Raw genomic sequence first — 23,060 nt, forward strand, 5'->3', positions numbered from 1 at the left:
GAGAAAAAAAGAAAAAGAAAGAAAGAAAGGCAGAAAGAAAAAAAAAGAATGAAAGAGAGAAAAAGGAAGAAAAAGAGGGAGAGAGAACAGGAGTCTTGCTTTATTGCCCAGCTAAAATGCAGTCTAAAAATGGGTATTGAAAACCTCTTTCATGCCAATAATTGTGCTTAACAATGGAGACAGGAATGAATAAGGGAGGAAAATAACAAACAAGCAGCCAACCAATATTTCATTTAAACCTGTGAAATGCTATGCAATTGCGGAGGAGTGATTTACTTCCAATCATGTAGTCACTTTTAGAGTAGGTGTGATGTGGTACTGATAAGAATGTATGCTTTGTGGATTTGGGGTAAAGAGTTCTATAAATGTTTATTAAGTTTACCTGTTCCGAGTCTGAGTTCAAGTCCTGGATTTGATGCTTATTATTTATTTTTTGAGACAGTTTTGCTCTTGTTGCCCAGGCTGGAGTGTAGTGGCGTAATCTCAGCTCACTGCAACCTCTGCCTCCGGGGTTCAAGTGACTCTCCTGCCTCAGTCTCCTGAGTAGCTGGGATTACAGGTGACTGTCTCCACACCCAGTTATTTTTTTATATTTTTAGTAGAGACAGGGTTTCATCATGTTGGCCAGGCCGGTCTTGAACTCCTGACCTCAGGTGATCCATCTGCCTCGGCCTCCCAAAGTGCAGGGATTACAGGTGTGAGCCACCATGTCTGGCCGTGTGATGCTTTTTTCCCCACTCCTTAATTAGACCACTTTTCCATTTATCCTAGTGCATTTAATGTAAGCTTTTAAATTTTTAATTTTTGTGGGTACATAGTAGGTATATGTATTTGTGGGGTACATGAGATGTTTTGATATAGGCATGCAATGTAAAATAATCACATCATGGAGAATGGGTTATCTAGCCCCTCAAACATTTATCCTTTGTGTTACAAACAATCCAATTACTCTAGTGCATTTTAGCCTGCTATTGATGACTGTTTCTCTAATTTATTGAGGTAACTTGAATTTTGATCTTCTATATACTTGGCAGATACATCTTCTTGGGGACATATGTAATGTTTATAAAGATATTCTTTCTTTCTACTGTCCAGACCCATATCTCAGTACCCTTCTATGCCAATATATAGTGAAAGTTGAAAGAAAGATAAGAAAGCCCCAAAACCCCAGGTTACACTAGCCTGGTATATCTGTATTGGCCACAGTTTTGTAAACTGAACTTGCAATGATGTTTCTTAAGTGACAACCACCATTGTTACCAACAGATACTGAGTACCTACCACATGTAGAAACAGTATGCATGATGCACTGGCCCCTGATCTTGAGAAGTTTAGTCTGGATAGGGAAGCGATTAGACCATGCACATATTCCGTTTGGTAGGAGAATTTTCCACCCATCTTCTCAATGGATTAAGAGAAAATAAAATGAGGGAACACAGGAATCATCTCCTCTGCCCTACTCTCTTACAGCTGTGTTCAGAAGGAAGGAGTTACTAACCTGATTGGTCAGAGCCCAGGCAAAAGGAAAAACAAATATATATATACAAATACATACATATATATACATATATATATATATATATATATATATATATATATATTTTTTTTTTTATGAGATGGAGTTTCTCTCGTTACCCAGGCTGGAGTGCAATGGCGCGATCTCGGCTCACCGCAACCTCCGCCTCCTGGGTTCAGGCAATTCTCCTGCCTCAGCCTCTTGAGTAGCTGGGATTACAGGCACGTGCCACCATGCCCAGCTAATTTTTTGTATTTTTAGTAGAAACGGGGTTTCACCATGTTGACCAGGATGGTCTCGATCTCTCAACCTCGTGATCCACCCGCCTCGGCCTCCCAAAGTGCTGGGATTACAGGCTTCAGCCACCGCGCCTGGCTATTTTTTTTTTTTTTTTAGAAGGAGTCTTGCTCTGTCGCCAAGGTTGGAATGCAACGGTGCAATCTTGGCTCGCTGCAACCTCCAACTCCAGGGTTCAAGCGATCCTCCCACCTCGGCCTCCCAAGTAGCTGGGACTACAGGTACCCACCACCATGGCTGGCTAACTTTTGTATTTTTAGTAGAGACGAAGTTTTGCCATGTTGGCCAGGCCCGTCTTGAACTCCTGACCTCAGGTGATCTACCCATTTCAGTCTCCCAAAGTGCTGGGATTACCTGCGCCCAGCCTAGATGTATTTTTTTTAATGTGCTCACACAACACTTTTGACACCACATTCTTTTGATACCAAATTCAGCAATTCTCCAATTCTTTTCCTATACCAACTGGGTGTCCTACAATTCAATTCAATTCAATTCAATTCTGACACTATTTACTGGTGCTAGCATCAGATGCTACAAGTTAAGAGCTCAGTCCCACAAGACTGCCCTCACTTCAAATGCCAGTCACAAGTTTGGGCCTCCTGTGCTTCTGACTGACTGGTTATAAATTGGGGCTTACTATGACCCCCTCCTTGGGTTCAATAGTTTGCTATAATGGCCAGGTGTGGTGGCTCATACCTGTAATCCTACTGCTTTGGGAGACTGAGGTGGAAGGATTGCTTGAGGCCAGAGTTTGAGGCCAGCCTGGGCAATATAGAAAGACCTCATCTATACAAAAAATTATTTTAAAAAATTAGCTGGGCATGGTGGCACGTACCTGCAGTCCCAGCTACTTGGGAGGCTGAGGCAGGAGGATCGCATGAGCCCAGGAGGTTGAGGCTGCAATGAGCTGTGATTATACCACTGAACTCCAACCTGGGTGACAAAGCTAGACCTTATCTATCATATAAATTTTTTAAAAATTTGCTAGAATGGCTCACAGAAGTCAGGGAAATACTTCGCTTATGTTTTCTAGTTTATCATAAAGGATACCATTTAGGAACAGCCTTGGAAGAGATGCACAGGCATCTCTTGGAAGAGATGCACAGAAGAGATGTGGGGTGAGGAATGTGAAACTTCCCTGCCCTCTCCAGGTGCACCACCTCCCAGCACCTTGATGAACCCAGAAGCTCTTGGAAAAGATGCTCCTATAGCTCCTATCGCAAGGTTTTTATGGAGGCTGCTTTAAGTAAGAATGACCATCATTGGCCATTGGTGATCAACTTAACCTTCAACCCCTTCCTCTCTCTGGAGCCTGGGGTGAGTAAGAGGGTGGGGTTGAAAGTTCCAACTCTCTAGTCACTTGGTTGGTTCCTCTGGTAACCAGTTTCTCATCTTTCTGAGATTTCCAAAAGTCACCTTCTTAACATAAACTCAGGTGTAGTTGAAGGAGGCTTGTTAAGAATAACACAGTTTAGGCCGGGCAAAGTGTCTCATGCCTGTAATCCCAGCACTTTGGGAGGCTGAGGCAGGCGGATCACCTGAGGTCAGGAGTTTGAGACCAGCCTGGTCAACATGGTGAAACCCCGTCTCTACTAAAAATACAAAAAATTAGCTGGGCATGGTGGCACATGCCTGTAATCCCAGCTACTCAGGAGGCTGAGGCAGGAGAATTGCCTGAACCCAGGAGGTGGAGGTTGCGGTGAGCTGAGATGGCGCCATTGCACTCCAGCCTGTGTAACAAGAGTGAAATTCCGTCTCAAAAAATAATAATAAAATAAAAAATAAAAAATTAGCTGGGCATGGTGGTACATGCCTGTAATCCCAGCTACTTGGGAGGCTGAGGCAAGAGAATCGCTTGAACTGAGGCAGCGGAGGTTGCGGTGAGCCAAGATTGTGCCATTGCACTGAAGCCTGGGTAACAAGAGGAAAACTTCATCTCAAAAGAAAAGAAAAGAAACAAAAAATAATAATAATACAACTTATCATTCTGGACCTGTTTCAGGAGCCAGGGACTAAGCCCAGTATTTCAGGAAAAGTTACTCCTATAGCTCCTATCATTAGGAAATTACAAAAAAGATATTAGGAGATACAGTGAGGAGCTGGGACAAAGACTAAAATATATATTCCTTGTTATATCACAATATCAAACCAGGATATTAATTAGTCCACACTAGTGGTTGGGGCCACTTTGTGCTAAAGGGTCATTCCCAATTTCCTTCTTTTTTTTCTTTTTTTGAGACGGAGCTTTCACTCTTGTTGCTTAGGCTGGAGTGCAATGGCGCGATCTCGACTCACCGCAATCTCTAAATCCTGGGTTCAAGCAATTCTTCTGCCTCAGCCTCCCAAGTAGCTAGGATTACAGGCATGCGCCATCATGCCCACCTGACCAATTTTGTATTTTTAGTAGGGACCAGGTTTCTCCATGTTGGTCAGGCTGCTCTTGAACTCTAGACCTCAGCTGCTCTGCCCGCCTCGGCCTCCCAAAGTGTTGGGCTTATAGGCATAAGCCACTGCACCCAGCTCTTTTAAAAAATTGAGACAGAGTCTCGCTCTGTTGCACAGGCAAGAGTGCAATGGTGAGATCTCAGATCATTGCAACCTCTGCATCCTGGGTTCAGTTCTCCTGCCTCAGCCGCCCCAGTAGCTGGAACTACAGGCGCCCGCACCATGCCTGGCTAATTTATTTATTTATTTATTTATTTATTTTTTTGAGACAGAGTTTCACTCTTGTTACCCAGGCTGGAGTGCAATGGCACGATCTTGGCTCACTGCAACCTCCGCCTCCTGGGTTCAGGCAATTCTCCTGCCTCAGCCTCCTGAGTAGATGGGATTACAGGCACGCGCCACCATGCCCAGCTAATTTTTTGTATTTTTAGTAGAGACGGGGTTTCACCATGTTGACCAGGATGGTCTCGATCTCTTGACCTCGTGATCCACCTTAGCCTCCCAAAGTGCTGGGATTACAGGCTTGAGCCACCGCGCCCGGCGATTTTTTTATATTTAGTAGAGACGTGGTTTTGCCCTGTTGGCCAGGCTGGTCTCGAACTCCTAACCTCAGGTGACCCACCTGCCTTGGCCTTCCAAAGTGCTGGGATTACAGGCATAAGCCACTGCTCTTGGCCTTCATTTCCTTCTGAGTAGGCCCAGACCAGTCTTCATTTAGCACACACTTGGATGAGTAAAGCTGGTCTGCTTTGCAGACCTGATCATCTTCCTTTCTCTTTCCATAGGCGTGCCTAAGCATACTAGTCCCAAAACTTACAGTGTGGGGAGGGTGGGGCAGGGAATTAGGAAGCATCACTTCAGCCTTAAACCTAAGCCATGCAATCTGACTCCATATTTTTGCAGAGGTCTGCTCTAGAGGTTGCTGGGTGCTAGCTCAGCTATAAATAAAATGATCCTTTGTTTTCTACTCCAATTTTTCTTGGATATAGTTCCCTTGGGAAGCCTGAGGAGAGGAGGGATGATTGGCAGAGCAGGATTTGGCTATTTCTGGTCTTTAATTGTAGCAGACTGTGTAGTTGGTCACAATTGTTCACAAATTTTTGCTGCCTTTCTCAGGGAAGGATTATATTTTCCCTACTCCATTGACAGGTGTGGCCAGGTGAACTTGGTCTGGCCAAGAAAATGTGAGCAGACCATGTGTAAGTTCAGGCACAAGTATTAAGAGCCAGTGTGTGGTTCATCGCAATCACTTTCTTTCTTCCATGAGAGACCAATATGTTCCAGATAAAGACTGCTCCGGGCTGGGTGCAGTGGCTCACATCTGTAATCCTAACACTTTGTGGAACTGAGGCAGATGGATCACTTGAGGCCAGGAGTTCAAGATCAGCTTGGGTAACATAGTGAGACCTCATCTCTACAAAAAAAGAAAAACATTAGCTGGGCATGGTGGTGCACACCCACAGTCCTACCCTCTCAGGAGGCTAAGGTGGGAGGATTGCTTGAGCCGAGGAGTCGAGGCTGCAGTGAGCTATGATTATACCACTGCACTTTAGCCTGGGCAACAGAGCAAGATCTTCTCTCTGAAAAAAAATTGAAAAATAAAGACAGCTCTATCAGACTGGGTCCTGGCACAAAAAAACCTAGAGGATAGCCATACTGCCCTACTATGTACAAGGATATTTTCAGAAATAAGACTTCATTGTCGTAAGCCCTCTTGGGATCACCTGTCACCAGAGCCTAACCTAGCTTATCCTGACTGATACATTTACCATATTGTCATCTATATGCAGCACCATTGTTTATCCTCCCAACATCTATTCTTTCTTTTTTTTTTTTTTTTTTTTTGAGATGGCAGCTCACTCTGTTGCCCAGGCTGGAGTGCAGTGGCGCAATTGCAGCTCACTGTAACCTCCATCTCCTGGGTTCAAGCAATTCTCATGCCTCAGCCTCCTGAGTAGCTGGCATCACAGGCTTGCACTACCACACCCAGGTAATTTTTTTTCATTTTAGTAAAGATGGGATTTCACCATGTTGGCCAGGCTGTTCTCGAACTCCTGACTCAAGTGATATGCCCATCTCGGCCTGGGATTACAGGCATGAGCCACTGTGCCCAGCCATCTATTTTCCTTTCAATTCTGCTAAGAAAACCCCAATTTGTTCCTAGTTCATCCACCTCTCCATGGCCATGTGCTTGGAGGAAGGTGGTCTAATTCTCAGGCCTAAGGAATGAACCATATGAATTTAAGCCATTTATGATATTTTCCTTTTCTTTGCTTGTGACTGGCTTAGACATGCATATATGAGACCAGAAAGTCTGTCTGAAGGATTTCTGAGAAAAGTTTTCCTTGCTGATTAAAAAGAGACACACAGGAAGAAATAATCTCTCTGTTTCTGCTGGACATTGCGTGTGGGTCTGTGTCAGCTGGAATTGTGGCAGCCATTTTGTAGCTATGAGAGGCACTAGCCCAAAGCCGTCAGAATGAAAATATGGAAAGAGTCTGGGTCACTGATGATGAGGTGGGCGGATCACTTGAAGTCAGGAGGTCAAGACCAGCCTGGCCAACATGGTGAAACGCCATCTCTACTAAAAATTTAAAAATTAGCTGGGCATGGGGGCACATTCCTGTAATACCAGCTACTCAGGAGGCTAAGGCAGGAGAGTCACTCAGACTTGGGAGGTGGAGGTTGCAGTGAGCTGAGATCATGCCACTGTACTCTCCAGGCCTGAATGACAGAGTGAGACTCTGTTTAAAAAAAAAAAAAAAAAAAAAAAAAAAGAATCCTAACCTACCTCCAGGTTTATTGTTATATGAGATAATCCATTTTCCTTTTTAAGACAGTTGAACCTGGAGTGAAGGAAAAAACAATGAGTTTACCCTAGGGACATTGAGGTGATGGCACAACAGCATCCTTTTAAATTCTGAAGCTCAGGAAACATCAAGGTTAAATTTGAATTTGGGAGTCATCTATGGAGAAATATTCCATAAAGTAATATATCTTAGAAAGCAGATCTGTACCCGGAAAAGCTGCCTCTGTGTTTGAGGAACTCTGGTGATATAAAAGAACATTGCACCTACATGTGTCCTAACTGGCTATGCTCCTGTTCCAGGTCTTTGTGTCCCATCCAGAGAAGGGAGACCACAGAGGTGATAGTGAGCTCCTGCTGAGGGAGTCAGAGAAAGCAACATCTGGATCCCATCCTCAGACTCTACTCTCCTCAAGCCTGGCTTTTAGGACCTCAATAGCCATTTGCAGTTAACTTAAACATTCTAGTTTAGTGTGATTGCTTTGAAAATGGGTTACAAGTAACTTTTAAATTTACAGACTTATATCTTTTACTAAATTACTGTCTCAGAAAATCAAGGTTCTGATCATCTTACAGATATCCTCTGGGTGACACTATACTGCAGAAGCCAGGGTCAAAAATATACATATAACATGAAATATCAAGGAAAAGGCCAACGTAGAACATAGAGGTTCTAGTGCCCAAGCTAAGGAAGTGTTAAACAAAAATTAATGGGAGGCCAGTGTTTTGGACTGAGCTTTTCCACTAGGCCACAACAGACCAGACCAAACCAAATCAAGTCCCTCCTGCTAAATGCCACGTAATCAGACTGAAACTTGAGATACATCCCACAACAGACCAGTTTTTCCTGAAAACAGGAGATTCCAGTTTACCTGAGTCATCATAATTAGGAAGTCCCCCCTCTGCTTTAACCCTCACCAAAAAAAGTAACCAGAAGTAGCCCGATGTTAACCAATCAGCAATTCTTCCATTGTTCTGTTTCCTTGTTCCCCTCTTCTAAAACCCACTCTTCTGCCATTGCCCAGTGGAGGCTCTCATTCTGTTTTGTAGAATGGAGGCTACCCCAATTCATGAATCTCAAAAACCAATTCAATCTATAACTACATTTGTTGTAATTTTGTCTTTTGCCAGAAGACAGTTTTGAAAATTACTAATACATAGGACACTACTATTACTTTAAGAAAATACATTCGTAGGAGCGGTAAGGAGATATTTTGCAACATCAAAGGATTTACTTAAAATTTCTTGAAAAAGAATCTTTGGAATTCCAGTATACAGAACTTTCCTATAGGCTCATCTTAGTGAGTAAATGCACACACCTGCACAGTATTTACAGTGAAGCCCATGTCTTCCCTGAGACAACTTACTCCATTTCTAAGTTGCCATTGCTAGGTCTACCTTGAAACTACTCTTGCTTCCCAAAACCGAAAAAGAAAAAGAAAGGGGGGCGGGGACATATTTTAATGAACTGGTATTGCAAATGCAATCTCCAAAGATGGCTAACTTCAATCCTGCAGTTATTTAGAGAGGAAAATTTGGCTTCTAATACGATTGTCTGCAGGCCCGGTTTGCAATTGGCCAGGACCAAGGACAGTGTTTAAAGATGAGTCAGTTGGATGACCTGGGGAGAGCCAGAGGGGTGAAGGGAAACCACCCAGAAGTCCTAACGGAAAAGGATGCTAGGTCAGGTGTTTTTGTTTTTGTTTTCAATTGTACTTTAACTTCTGGGGTACATGTGCAGTCTTGCAGGATTGTTGCATAGGTATACACATGCCATGGTGGTTTGCTGTCTCCATCTCCCCGTTTTTTATGACCTCGAGGCTGTGAAGGCTCAAACCTGCTGCAAACTAGGAGGGGCTGTCCGTTGTAAGAAAATCTGAGACCCCAGGAAATGCACCTTCAAATTATCTGAATGGGAGGTGGCTAAAACTCAACTTTCCCCTCTCCTACATCCTCCCCCACCCCCGTGGGGCCTCAGGCTAAGATTTCGGCAGAGAAATCCCTTTCCTTCCGACGCTGTAAGGGTCCAACCGGGGGCCCGGCCGTGTGACCTTCGCCAGGCCCCAGAATCTCCTTTAGAACGTCCCCGAGGCCCTCCCTGCCCGGGGCTCAGCAGGCGCCCGCCTGTGTCCCCAGCCCCCAAGCGCTCGGGATCGCCTCTGGGACGCATCCGCCTCCCACTGCGCATCCCCCGCCAGTCGGCTCCGAAACCCGCCGAGCCGCACAGGGCCGCCGCCCCGTCCACGCCCGCTCCGGCCGTCCCACCCCAGTCCGCAGCGCCACGCCCACCGGGGGGTCCGGGGCCTGCTGGGGCTACCGTCCTCTGCCTCGCCTGCGCTCGCCGGCACCTTGCTCCCCGGAACCCCGGAATCCCGGGTCCTTCCCCCGGCCGCCGCAGGCCCCCGGCCCGCCGCCCTTCCCCGGCGCCGCCCGCCAGGGCCGCCTCTGCAGCCGCCGGCGCCCGCCGCCGCGCGCTGATTGGCTGGCGGGGCCGGCGGCGGCGCTGAGTGGCCGGCGGATTCGCCGGGTCAGGGCTGCAGAGGCGCCTGGCGCACCCGCGGGAGCGGAGCCGCGGCGCGCTCGCCCCGGACGCCGGCAGCCCCTCCGCTCGCCCAGCTGAGCGAGCGGCCCGGGGCGCCGAGGGGTCCGCGCCGAGCCGCGCGGGGCGCTGCGCCCTGGCCGCCATGTGCTCCCAGCTCTGGTTCCTGACCGACCGGCGCATCCGCGAGGACTACCCGCAGGTGCAGATCCTGCGCGCCCTCCGGCAGCGCTGCTCCGAGCAGGACGTGCGCTTCCGGGCGGTGCTCATGGACCAGATCGCCGTCACCGTCGTCGGCGGCCACCTCGGTGAGCGAGGCGGGCCCCGGGAGGGCAGGGAGGCGCGCCGGGGTCCGCGAGAGCCGGCCGGGTGGGAGCGCTCGCCGGACCCCCGCAGCCGAGGCTCCTTCGGGCCCGCACGCCGGCCGCTCTCCCTCTGCGAGACTTCTTGGGGTTGGAGAAAGCCGCTAACCTTCGTAGCTTCTTTAACCACCACCACCTGCCCCGAGGCCCACATTTGAGAACGCGATTTAATTTACTTAGGGGACTTCGTTTTGTGAGAAACCCAAATTCACCTGAAGCCGCCCGGGTGTCCTAGGAAAATCTGGCAGTTAAGCCCCAAATTTGCAAATCCTGCTTGCATCAATACCTTCACAGTTTAGACTCTGAGATTTCTAGAAACCCACACCAGTTTTACAAAATTATGATTAAGATGACTTTTAAAAAGTTTTTTAGGAATGTGTAAGCATCAGTACTTAAAAAAACCAGATACGGGGGAAATCTGAGAAAGATTGGAGTCACTTCTGGAGTGTAAAGGGAGAGTGTAGACCTTTGATGGGTTTAACTCATCCTTCTCCCTAGCAGTGTTGAATTCTGATTCCAGAAGAGCCGGGATTTCAGGTACAGACCGTTCTGCCCTCACTGATCACTCCACTGCTGTGTTCAGGAGACTTTTGTGAGTAAGACATGGTTGTCATCTGTGGGTCTGACCTCGAAAGAGTAATTATTTTTTCATATATCCTTAATACAAGGCCTCTCTGATTTAGGAATCCCTGACGCAGAAAACTCCCCCTGGCTTGCTGTCTGAGTGTCTCTGGGGCTTCACTGAAGTCATCCAAAAATTTCAGGGAGTCCAAGACTCAAAAGGATTTGTGCCCAGTTCAGGGTGCATCTTGGGATACTGTTGGCATTATTCCAACCATTATTTCTGGTTAAATAAGCTCGTAATTTGTTACTTTGCTTTGGCAGGGAAAGGAATTCCAAATTCGGAGAGACTACTTACAAGTGAGATTTTGAATATGACCTGTTTCTGAGTGGAATATATCTGTTATAGATTTTTCATCCGTAAGTTTATCGAGTCCCTTATACTTAATATCAGATTGTATATCTTGTTGGAGAAATATGCCATAAATATTAGGTACCTTACATTTAATCTACAACCAATGTCTTTCAGATTTACTAAAAAAAACTCTCACAGTTAATGTAGAACTAGATTTCTAAACAGGGAATCTGCAGATGTGGATTCTTATTACAGCTTTACAGTTAAGTATTTTGGCTTTGCTTTGGGCAAGCCAGTTTATGTCTTTGAATCTCAGGATTATCATTTATGGAAACTAAGGGTTAAGGTTCAGGTTCCTCTAGCTTTAAATGTATGTGCTTCAATATCATATTTAAATTGTATAATCTGTTGTATTTTACCGACCTAGATTAAGTAACATGTACATCTTTCTATCCAGGATGAGCTTTTAGCTTATTTTACAGCTTGTAAAGATGTCTTTTTTGAGATACAGTAACCAAATTTCACATCATGTTCCTGTGGTAGGACCATCACAAATTTTGTAAGAGTAAGAAAATGCTCTGTATCTAAAACCCCATTTTAAAGAATCAGCCCTAGAAAAAGATAAAATTAAATGCTAGTGCCATAGGAAACATTCAGACCCTTTTGTTTAATGTCTTAAATATTAATGGAATTCATGTGGAAAATTCCTTAATCTATCTACAAACGAGGAGTTTGTTCCTTTTAACCACAAGAAAATCTACACAGCTGTTTGCCTGGTAGATGGAGAAATTCAAGACAGGTATTTTTTGGATGCAGTTTTAACTTTTGTTAATTCTGAGGTAGCTCACACAAATCACAGCACATAGAACAAAACTAATAGATCACCAATTCTGCTGTCCAAAGCTGTCAAAAGATTGGTTATGGAAGCAGAGTAATTAAAGCACAAGTGAGTCCCATGAGAATGACCTTGTTGGCTTTGTTCAGTGCTATAATAGTGGCTAGAATAGTGCCTTGCACATAGTAGGCTCTCAATACATATTTTTTAATGAATCAGGATATGATCTATGTTTCCCAGTTTCTTCTGTAGTCAGACTATCGAAAACCCTTGACAATTTGCTAAGCCAACGTACTTCTCTGGGGGAAAAAAAAAAACCCTCAGAATTCACTTGCTTTGAAATACAGAAATACATAGTTATGATACTGATATTATTTACTATTTGAGAATTACAGAATGAGAACTGGGAAGGATTTTCAGATCCTCCATTCTAATTCCTTTGTTTTACAAAGAAGAACCTGAAGCTCAAAGAGGTGAAGTGACTTCCTCAATGCCATCCAGGTAGTTGGCGACAAACCCAAAGTTAAAAAACCGGATTGCCTCATTTCTAGCCCAGTGATATGGAAGAAGCTTCCTTTCGGACATCTGTAGCCTATAGTATCTTTCTCAGTAGATGTGGAATTGAACTGACTTGAATTACATTGAGGCTAGACAGTGACTTTGTCATGTAATTTTATAGTTTAGGAAATTTAGGTGTCACCTTTACAAAGCCATTGTGCCTTCACTCCTTTCTATTGCTTCTTTATGTTAGTGTCGAAATATGATGATGGAGTTGATTGGGGAAGGTAGGTATGGGCAGTGCCTCTGCCAATTGCTAAAATTCATTCCCGAGTTTTTCTCTCTGGAGGCTAGTGGGAGCCCAAATCCAGGGCTTAGCGTTTCAGTTTCATCTAGAAATAGGATTCAGACAAGAGATGATAAGTTTTGAATTTAAAGATAGCAGGTACTATATTTTAAACAAGATTATTCATGTAAATGGAAAATGCTATACAAATGCAAAGTTTCATGATTATTATTTTTAATCTAGTAATCTGAGTGGGGAAACAGCAGGGAGAGGAAAATGATCTTTAGGTGACTGAAGCAATCCTGTAGAAAACAGCCCCCCTTCACTTTCTGCTGGGTGTAACATTATATGAAAATCATATCCACCTCTGTTTCCTTTTTAGAAACTGCAAGTTCTTTATTTATTAAATAAATATGTACTAAATATTCTCAACCCTAGGGATAAAGTGATGGATGTGACACCAGAATGTACATAATAATAAGGGTCATAGCAATATATGTATATATATGGTGCTTACTCTGTGCTGGGCATAGATTTAGCTGCTTTTTACCTATTAGCTCTTAAATGACAATAAGGAAATGTGGGAATATAGCACTGGCTTGGAGTTAGGACCAATACGCAATAATTCTGGTCTAAACATGTCTCCTCTCTTCCACTCTATCCCTTACATCAGTTTACACTGATTTCACTATGCCCCTCTGTGACTCCACACCTTGCACTAAAATTCCCTCTGCCTTGGATGCCCACTGTTCCCTCCCACATGGTTAACCTCTATTCATCCTTCAAATTCAGCACAGGTCACTCATCTCTATAAAGACTTTCTTGAGCTCCTTACTCAGTCCCCAACTAGTCCCTGTCTTTCCTCTGCTTCCAGATAGCTTTATCCATACCTTTTTAAATAGCACTCATCATATTTTGTTATAATTTGTCTATTTATACAATTTATATCCCTCCTCCTCCTGAAGAACTAGGATTCCTCAAATGTATGCTTCATAACTAGTACATAGTAGGCATTCAGTTAATGTTTGTTGGATGACTAAATGAAGTTTCTTAAAAGCTAATTTGAAGTATGTGAGACTTTTACTGCAATGAGCTGAGGAGCTTCTGTTTCGGGGAGATCATGAGGAGATGTGTAAATGAGGACAGATTCACTAGGGAGAATTAAGTTCTTTGCCCACCCACAGGTCTGTTTGATTAATTGGCTCAAGAAACAAGTATAATCACAAACTCAGGGACAAATACCCACCAAGACATATAAAATGAGTCTGACCTGGAAATGAGGTTGTGTTAGTGTTTGTCTCTTAGGAGCAGGATGATTCAGCATTCCTTCCCTTACATTCAGAGCTAAAACATTGGTGGCTGAATCACAAATTCTAGGTCAAGTTCTTTAAATCAAGGTGTTCTGGGATCCTTTTACTTGGTTCTTTGTATTACTCAGGTGAGTCAGATTTACAAGGGTTGGAAAGGGGTGGATTCTGACTAGATTGGTATAAGTAAATGGTCTTACTTCAGACCACTAAAAGGCAGCAGAAGGCTCACAGAGAATAAATGGACTCCCATCACTCTGCAAGAAGACATTGGCAGGAAAGAGTGCCATGCTAACTTTTGTGCAGAAAACTTCATCTTTAACTTCAGTTCCCACTAAAGGCTTGTGCCTGACATCTTATAATCCAAGTGATACCACTGTGCAACACTTGTGGAAAGAAAGGCCAGGGAATCAATGGAAGCACCTACCACGTATTTCCAAATGGACGTGAGTGCTGCATGGATCTGCTTCTTTGGGTCCACATTTATGTAGGCTGACCCAAGGGCTGAGGGTGGGATGGATGTTTATGTTTCTAAAAGGAGTGTTTAGGGACACCCCATGAACTGTTTTAGGAAGAGTTTTAGAACCAGTAAAAGAAATTATTCATGGATCTCAAAGCTTTTCTCCTAGATTTTCTTTTTTTTTCCTTTTGAGATGGAGTCTCATTCTGTCACCCAGGCTGGAGTGAAGTGGCGCAATCTCAGCTTACTGCAACATCTGCCTCCCGGGTTTATGCAATTCTGCCTCAGCCTCTCGGGTAGGTGGGTAACTGGCATGTGTCACCACACCTGGCTAATTTTTTGTATTTTTAGTAGAGATGAAATTTCACCATGTTGGCCAGGCTGGTCTCTAACTCCTGACCTCAGGTGGTCTTCCCACCTCGGCCTTCCAAAATGCTGGGGTTATAGGCGTGAGTCACCACGCCCGGCCCCTACATAGTCCTAGATTTCTGAACCACATGTTGCTGCTACCAGAACCCTTCCACCAAATTTGTTGGGCCTGCTTGGTGGAAGGGGGTATAGCCATCACTCAGAGATGTTTGTGTCATCTCTACCCATCTATACCTCCTTGCCACTTCCCTCACTAGTAGGGAGGAAATACATTAACATAAAGGAAGTTTCTGGATCGAGTAATCCTAGTGCCTTGGGAGGCCCTTGTTGCTTAGGCTGAAATGCAACAGTGCAATCCCGGCTCACCACAACCTCCGCCTCCCGGGTTAGATGGAGTGAGTTTCACCTCCAGCCACTTCCCTGGGCACTTTGCCCATTGTCTTGAGAAACAGTTATAATTGTTTTTGGATTATAATTGGGTTTATATTGTTTTAACACAAACCTACAACATGTTCTGGAAAACTTTTTATAGAGACCCCATCTCTATAAAAATTAAAAATTGACTGGGTGTGGTGCCTCACGCCTGTAATCCCAGCACTTTGGGAGACCAAGGCAGGTGGATCATGAGGTCAGGAGTTCAAGACCAGCCTGGCCAACATGGTGAAACCCTGTCTCTACTAAAAAAAAAACAAACAAAAAAGATTAGCCAGGCATGGTGGCGGGTGCCTGTAATCCCAGCTACTCGGGAGGTTGAAGCAGAGAATTGCTTGAACCCAGGAGGTGGAGGTTACAGTGAACTGAGATCATGCTACTGCACTCCAGCCTGAGCCACAGTGAGACTCTGTCTCAAAAAATAAATACAATTTTTAAAAAATAAAAAATTAGGCTGGGCATGGTGGCTCACACCTATAATCCCAGCACTTTGGGAGGCTGAGGCAGGCAGATCACTTGAGGTCAGGAGTTTTGAGGTCAGCCAGGCCAACATGGTGAAACCCTGCCTCTATTTTTAAAAATACAACTATTAGCCAGGCGTGGTGGTATGCACCAGTAATCCTAGCTACTTGGGAGGCTGAGGCAGGAGAGTCACTTGAACCCAGGAGGCAGAGGTTGCAGTGAGCTGAGATTGTGCCACTGCCCTCCAGCCTGGGTGACAGTGATATTCCATCTAAAAAAAAAAAAAAGCCAGGCATGGAGGAATGCACCTGTAGTCCCAGCTACTTGGGAGGCTGAGGCATGAGGATCCCATGATAGTGCTTTTGCTCTCCAGCCTGGGCAACAGAGCAAGACCCCGTTTTAAAAAAATGTAACTCCAGATTCTACTGTGAGAAAGTGATAAATATAGATTACTTTGTGTTGAGGAACTAACAGGAATACTGATTCGTCATCCCTGTAACTCTGTTATTAATACTTTAGTATATTTTATGTGTCTTAATCTTTGCAACAGTCCTATACATTCATTTATTTATTTCATTTAGCAAATATTTATTGAGTGTCCACTCTGCCAGGCATTGTGTTAGGCAGTAGAGATAACATGGAGAGTAGGAACAGAGGTATGCTTCATCCTCATTGTTATGATTTCATTCATCTTTTTTTTTTAAGATGGGATTTCACCATGATGGCCAGGCTGGTCTTGAACTCCTGACCTCAGGTGATCCACCCACCTCGGCCTCCCAAAGTGCTAGGATTACAGGCATGAGCCACCGCGCCCAGCCTCATTCATCTTTTTTAATCCTGTCAGCAGATACCTGTTGATGGCCTTCTGTGTATAAGGTACTGTTCTAGGCACCAGAATAAAGTAGGCAGAAATCTGTGCCTCTCTAATACGTTACATTCTAGATGGGGAAAATAGAATGTAAATAAGGTAAATAAAAAGTATAGTATATTGGTGAAAAGAGCTAAGGAGAAAAAAAGCAAAGAAAAGAGAATGTTTCTGGAGGTAAGAGAGGGGATTGCGATTTTAGACAGGGTGGCTGGGGTGGTCCTCACCCAGAAGATGAATCCAAGTAAAGACCTGAAGGAGGTGAGGAGGCAAGCCTTTTATATACCTGTAAGTAGAGTAGTTTAGGCAACAGGGAATACCGAGGAGGCCAGTGTGGCAGAGCAGAGAGCCAAGGGGTGAGTATTAAGAGAGGAGGTCAGAGATGCGAGTGGGGAGGAAGCAGATACACAGGACCTGGTGGGTCACTGAGGGACTTTCACTTTCACTCTGGATGAGCTAGGAATCCACTGAAGGCTTTTTTTTTTTTTTTTTTTTTTTTTTTTTTGACATGAGTCTCGCACTGTTGTCCAGGCTGGAGTGCAATGGTGTGATCTCTCTCACTGCAACCTCCGCCTCCTGGGTTCAAGCGATTCTCCTGCCTCAGCCTCCCTAGTAGCTGGGATTACAGGTACCTGCGACCACACCCAGCTAATTTTTGTATTTTTAGTAGAGACAGGGTTTTGCCATGTTGTCCACGCTGGCCTCTAACTGCTGGCCTCAAGTGAGTCACCCATCTCGCCCTCCCAAAGTGCTGGAATTACAGGCATGAGCCGCTGTGTCTGGCCCACTGAAAGCTTTTGAGCAGAAGAATGATGTGATCTACCTAATGGGTCACGGAGTCATTCTGGCTACCACGTTGAGAACAGACTGGTGGGACCAAAGGCAGAAATAGGGAAGTTGTTTTGAAGGTTATTGCTACAATTCGGGTGAGAAGAGATTGTTGGGCTAGAATGATTTCGGGAGAAGGTGAAAAGTGACTGGGTTTGGGCATATTTTGAAGACAAAGTGGTCAGGATTTGACTACTGGATCAGATGTTGGATGTGCAGGAAAGGCTAGTCAAGGAGGACTCCAAAGTTTTTGGTCTGAGCAGCTGGAAGAATAACATATGCCATTTGCTCATATGGAAAGGAAGACAGGGATAAGTTTGGGCAGGTGATGAATATCAGAACTCAGTGTAGTTGCCCATTAAACATCTAAGGGGTATGTCAGGTAGCAGTTTATGGTAGAGATTGGGATTCAGGAGAAAGGCTTGGCCTGGAGATATCAAAGTACGAGCACCTTTACATATCTATCCAAGGAGTGACTATAGATTAAGAAGGGTTCAGAGACTGAACTCCACTGCTTAGTGGGCAGAGCACCTATGAGAAAATAGCAAAGAATCCTGAGTGAAAAAATGAAATTCTGGAGTATGAGTGCCCTTTAAGCAAAGTGAAGAAAATCATTCAAGAAGGAAGATGTGATCAGATCATGTCAAATGTTGCTGGTAGGCCAGGCACAGTGACTCTCACCTATAATCCTAGCACATTGGGAGGCCAAGATGGGCAGATCACTTGAGGTCAGGAGTTGGAGACCAGCCTGGCCTATATGGTAAAATCCTGTCTCTACTAAAAATTTAAAAAATTAGCCAGGCTTGGTGGTATGCACCTGTAATTCTAGCTACTCTGGAGGCTGAGGTAGGAGAATCTTTACAACCTGGGAGGTGGAGGTTGCAGTGAACAGAGATCACGCCACTGCACTCACGTCTGGGTGACAGAGCGAGACTCCATCTCAAAAAATAAAATGTTTCTGGTAGATCAAGTCAGATGAGGAATGATAATTGATTTAGCAATGTGCACATAACATGAGCAACCCTAGTAAGAGCAGTTTCAGGGAAGTGGTAGAAAGAGTGAATATACACAGTCTAGGAATTTTGTTTTAAAGGGAAGGTGAAAAACAGGTTGATAGCCCAAAGGGGAGAAGAGATTGAGACGCTTTTTTTTTTTTTTTTTTTTTTTTGAGACGGAGTTTCGCTCTTGTTACCCAGGCTGGAGTGCAATGGCGCGATCTCGGCTCACCGCAACCTCCGCCTCCTGGGTTCAGGCAATTCTCCTATCTCAGCTTCCTGAGTAGCTGGGATTACAGGCACGCGCCACCATGCCCAGCTAATGTTTTGTATTTTTAGTAGAGACGGGGTTTCACCATGTTGACCAGGTTGGTCTCGATCTCTCGACCTTGTGATCCACCCACCTCGGCCTCCCAAAGTGCTGGGATTACAGGCTTGAGAGCCACCGTGCCCGGCCCTTTTTTTTTTTTTTTTTTGAGATGGAGTCTCTCTCAGTCATCCAGGCTGGAGTGCAGTGGTGCGATTTTGGCTCACTGTAACCTCTGTCTCCCAGGTTCAAGGGATTCTCCTGCCTCACCCTCCTGAGTAGCTGGGACTACAGGCATATGCCACCACACTCAGCTAATTTCTGTATTTCTGGTAGAGTTGGAGTTTTACCATGCTAGCCAGCTGGTCTCGAACTCCTGAACTCAAGTGATTTGCCTGCCTCAGCCTCCCAAAGGGCTGAGATTACAGGCATGAACCACCGCACCCAGCTGAGAGGCTTTTTATAAAGAAGGGATAAATTATGGTATGTTTGTTTGCTGTTGTGAATGATCCAATAGAGTAGGAGAAATTGGTGATGTAGGAGAAACAGACAAATGCCAGGAGCAGTGCTTTGAGCAACTGAGAAGGGCTGGGATCTCCTGCATATCTGGAGGGGTTGGTCTAAGCTAGGAGTAAGGACAGTTCAGCCATTGTAAGAACAGAGAAGGTAGCCTATATGTCACAGGTGCAGGTAGGTGGGTAGATGTGATAGTGGGAACTTATAGAGAAGGTCTTTTCTGATTGGTTCAATTTTTCACATTGAGATAGAAGAAGAAGATGGGATGAAGTAATGAAGGTAGAAGAAAGTGTGAAATAGGGCTGAGGTTGAGCGAAGGGACTAGGGAAATACAACGATTGTCAGACAACATTAAGGGTGCCCTTGAGACAAGTCAGCAGGTTCGTGTATTTTTTCTAGGTATGTTTCATTGCAAAGGAGGACACGTGAAGTAGAGGGCTGGATTAGTCTGACCAGAGATGTGGTTTAACTAAACAATAAGTGAGTGCAAGGATTTGAGGATATATGTAGAAAGTGATCATGGTGCTTGACAGTGGAGTTTGAATAGGATAAGAAGGGAAGTTGAGGATATGAAGGGAGGGACAGTGAAAAGATGGGGGTACCCATGGATGGTAACTGGATGTGGGGTACTAGAGGAAGCAAGCTGGAAAGATAGGAGGAGTAGTTGGAGATTAGAATTAGGGTGTTTACACAAAGTCTAGAATGTAACCAGGAGTGGTAGCTGAGGTAGGATGGTGGACAAGATCCTTGGAGAAAAAGAGATTAAGACATTGAGAGTCCTTGGCATTGAAAGGATTCTTCATAGTGACATGGAAATCACCAATATTTATGACCGTGTGGGAGTAAGTCAGGAGCTAAAGCTTCAAGGACAGAGGGCGTGACCGGGGGTCTATAGACAGCCTGCACAAGGGAGATGTGTTGTGTGGCCTGATGAGATTCAGGCTGGATATTTTAGAAAGGATGATCTGGAAACTGCAGTGAGGAGCAAGGAGGACATCTGGGCCCAGTAATCAGAGGTGAGAGGGGCAGAAAACAGCCACAACTTAGAGGGCTGTTGGGGAAGCAATGTCATTGGCGAGAGACAGCATGCAGCTAGACTCCGAAAAAGGAAGCTGAAAAGAAGGCATGTCGAAAAGATTGAGAATAAGGGAATTTTCTGCCCATTGAGTTTCAGTGGGCAGAGTGGATATGGGAAGAAGTGGAAGGTGGAATTAGAAAAGGCAGTGTCAGAGCCATATGGGGTCTAGAGTCCAGGAAAGCGATGTGGCGTTGGAGACTGAGACTTGGGTGACTGATATGAACAGAGGGGAAGGACTTGCTGAGCCTTGTCTTCGTGGCTGAAGAAAGATCATGTTGTGAGGTGGTGAGGGAGGTGAGGAAGGAAGGTTTGCCACGTTCTGGGGCCCTTCCACTTTACAGAAAAGGAAACAGACCCAAAGAGATTTTTGTGTCTTACCAAGCTAAATAATAGCAGCGAAATAAATCAGATCTCTGACTTGAAGGCCAAAACTGCATCCACTTTGCCAAATTACCTTTCATCTCGGGTTGTTTCAATTTCTTGAAGGGCCTTTCCACAGACTTACTTTAGCCCTGAGACATTCTTGAACTCAGTGCCGATAAGAAGCGATGTCTATTGATTTGTTTGAGAGGTAGATATTATAAATTTATTAGTTTTATACATTTCTTTAGAGCTTAGGGGCACTAGGAGTCAATGTTTCCTTTCTGAAAGTTTCTTTAATTTTTCTCTCTCCCCAGGCAGAGATAATCATCCTAACTGCTCGCTCCTCTCCCTGCACCCTGATGTAGGTCTATTGGAGCACTTAGCACATTGTGTTAGTCTCCTCTCCCGCTCCCTACTCAACAAGACCCAGGTGCTCTGCACACAACATTAATAGCATGAATAGCAACTGTGTGTGGCCTGTCTTCTTAAATTCCAGGGATATTGTTTGTTTTACTCGCACCTCTCAACTCCCATGCCCAGCCCTTAAGAAGACAGTGCCTGTTCCTTTCCTGTCAGTCTCTTGGCCTTTACCATTTGATCACACTGGGGCCCAACTTTTGACTACCAGCACCAGCATCTGTCAGAGGGCTTTGTCTGGTACAGAATCCCATGTTGGCCACACATGTATGGCAAGTCAGAAGGGTCAGAAAATTAACACCATGCCCCTGGAGCAGGATTAACTAAAAACTGGGTTGATGTATAAACACTTGAAATTGGCCAGGCACAGTGGCTCATACCCTGAGAGGTAGACATTATGAGTTTATTAAATTTTAGCACTTTGGGAGGCTGAGGCAGGCAAATCATCTGAGCTCAGGAGTTCGACACCAGCCTTGACAATATGGTGAAAACCTCTCTCTACAAAAATTAGCCGGGTGTAGTCGCTCGTGCCTGTAATCCCAGCTACTCATGAAGCTGAGGCAGGAGGATCACTTGAGCCCGGGAGGCAGAGGTTTCAGTGAGCCGAGATCATGCCATTGCACTCCAGCCTGGGAGACAGAGCAGGACCCTGTCTCAAAAACAAAAACTTGAAGTCGTCAACTCCCTGGCCTCTCAGGTGGAATAACTGAAGTGCTTGTACTGAGTAAGCCGTTTCCTAGAGTTCCTCAGTAGGGTTCAGCTCTGGTTGCTGGGAGGTGGTAACTCACTTGATAAGGCAGGTTTTGTTTGCCTCCTTCCCTACTCTGTGCCCCTCCTGGCGTTTCCTGAAATTACTATCCAAATAGAATACTTTCACTTAAATTCTTGTCTTCAGAGTGAGCTTCTATAGAAACCAAACTAACACTGGGCTTGGCCCAAAGTAGATGCTAAATAAATATTCACCGAATGAATATGTGGAACAGTAAATGTGTTTTATGAGTGAAAAAAAATGAATGAATATTTAAGTTGTGTCTCAATCTTTCTCTGTGAGGAGACTATAATCTCCTGGTAGGCAGAGACTGCCTAGTTCAACTTTGCATTCCTGCTTAATAGTATGTCTGACTCATACCAAACAGTTCAATAAAGGTTGAATTGAATTAAGTAACCTCGAAATCACAGTTGATGGAAAGAGAAAATGGCCACATAAATGTGTGTGGGTTTTAATGAGGTGGAGGTGAGATTTCTTTGAGCATTGTCACAAAGAACTTAAGGGAAGGAGGAGGGGTGCGTCATCTACTTGTTAAGAATAAAAACTATTTTATGAGAAAATGCTGTGGGTGGAATAGAAAGAAAGAAGAGGAAAGGTGGAAACTGATGGAGGTGCGCCAAGTCATGTTTGGATGACACATCGTCCTCATGACACAAGATAATCTGAATTGCTAAGTGGATTATCCACTTTATTTATATAGTTGATTCCTTTCTGGTGACTTTCAGAGTTTCACTGCCAGCCACTGTTACATGATCCTGCTCAAATAAAATGGTTCTAAAAGCTACCATAAGTGAGGTCCTTGTTTGCTTTCATGCTTCAGTATCCTGCTATTTTCTTATTTTTTCTTCTTGCTTTGTACATGAAGGTTTTTTTCTAGCATACCGGGCATCCATTTAGTGTTAAAGCTTTCTTGCATGATTCCAAGGATGCACATGTGTGCACACATACAGGAGTGACATGTGTGCACATGTTGGAGGGTGATGACTCATGTATTGGCTTTGTATAAATGCAAAGACATTTAAAGTCAAATCTATTCCAAGGATCTGTATTATAAGACACCTTTAATTTAAACGAGATAATACGTGAAAGTTCTTAGCAAATAACCAAAACACAACAAATCCTCAGTTAAAATGATGTCCAAATTTAAATCTGAACTGCAGCACCTTTTATTACCCATGCCTCTACTTCCCTCTATTGGTATGATGACTGAGAATGGTTAAGTTTTAGAACTCGGCTTTCCAGTAAAGATGTGGTCATTTCTGAAGCTGTTTCTCTTTATTATAAAGTCATTTCTTCACTATTACACATACAAATGCAGAAGTCTGGTTATGTAGTGTTTTTTTGTTTTTTTGGTTTTTTTTTGAGACAGAGTTTCGCTCTTGTTGCCCAGGC

At 44.5% G+C, this 23,060-nt stretch overlaps 1 protein-coding gene across 1 annotated transcript in view; it reads left to right on the top strand.

The window, feature by feature from the left end:
• The first annotated feature begins 9,591 nt into the window (after positions 1 to 9,591).
• RIMKLA (ribosomal modification protein rimK like family member A) overlaps positions 9,592 to 23,060 on the top strand; it is a 38,692-nt gene continuing 25,223 nt past the window's right edge. Inside the window, exon 1 of the mRNA XM_003936983.4 lies at positions 9,592 to 9,911. Coding sequence (XP_003937032.1) covers positions 9,749 to 9,911 — 163 coding nt within the window. The 5' untranslated portion in view covers positions 9,592 to 9,748. The remainder of the gene's footprint in view (positions 9,912 to 23,060) is intronic.

The sequence above is a fragment of the Saimiri boliviensis genome, chromosome 11, assembly GCF_048565385.1.
Source record: "Saimiri boliviensis isolate mSaiBol1 chromosome 11, mSaiBol1.pri, whole genome shotgun sequence".
NCBI lineage: Eukaryota > Metazoa > Chordata > Mammalia > Primates > Cebidae > Saimiri > Saimiri boliviensis.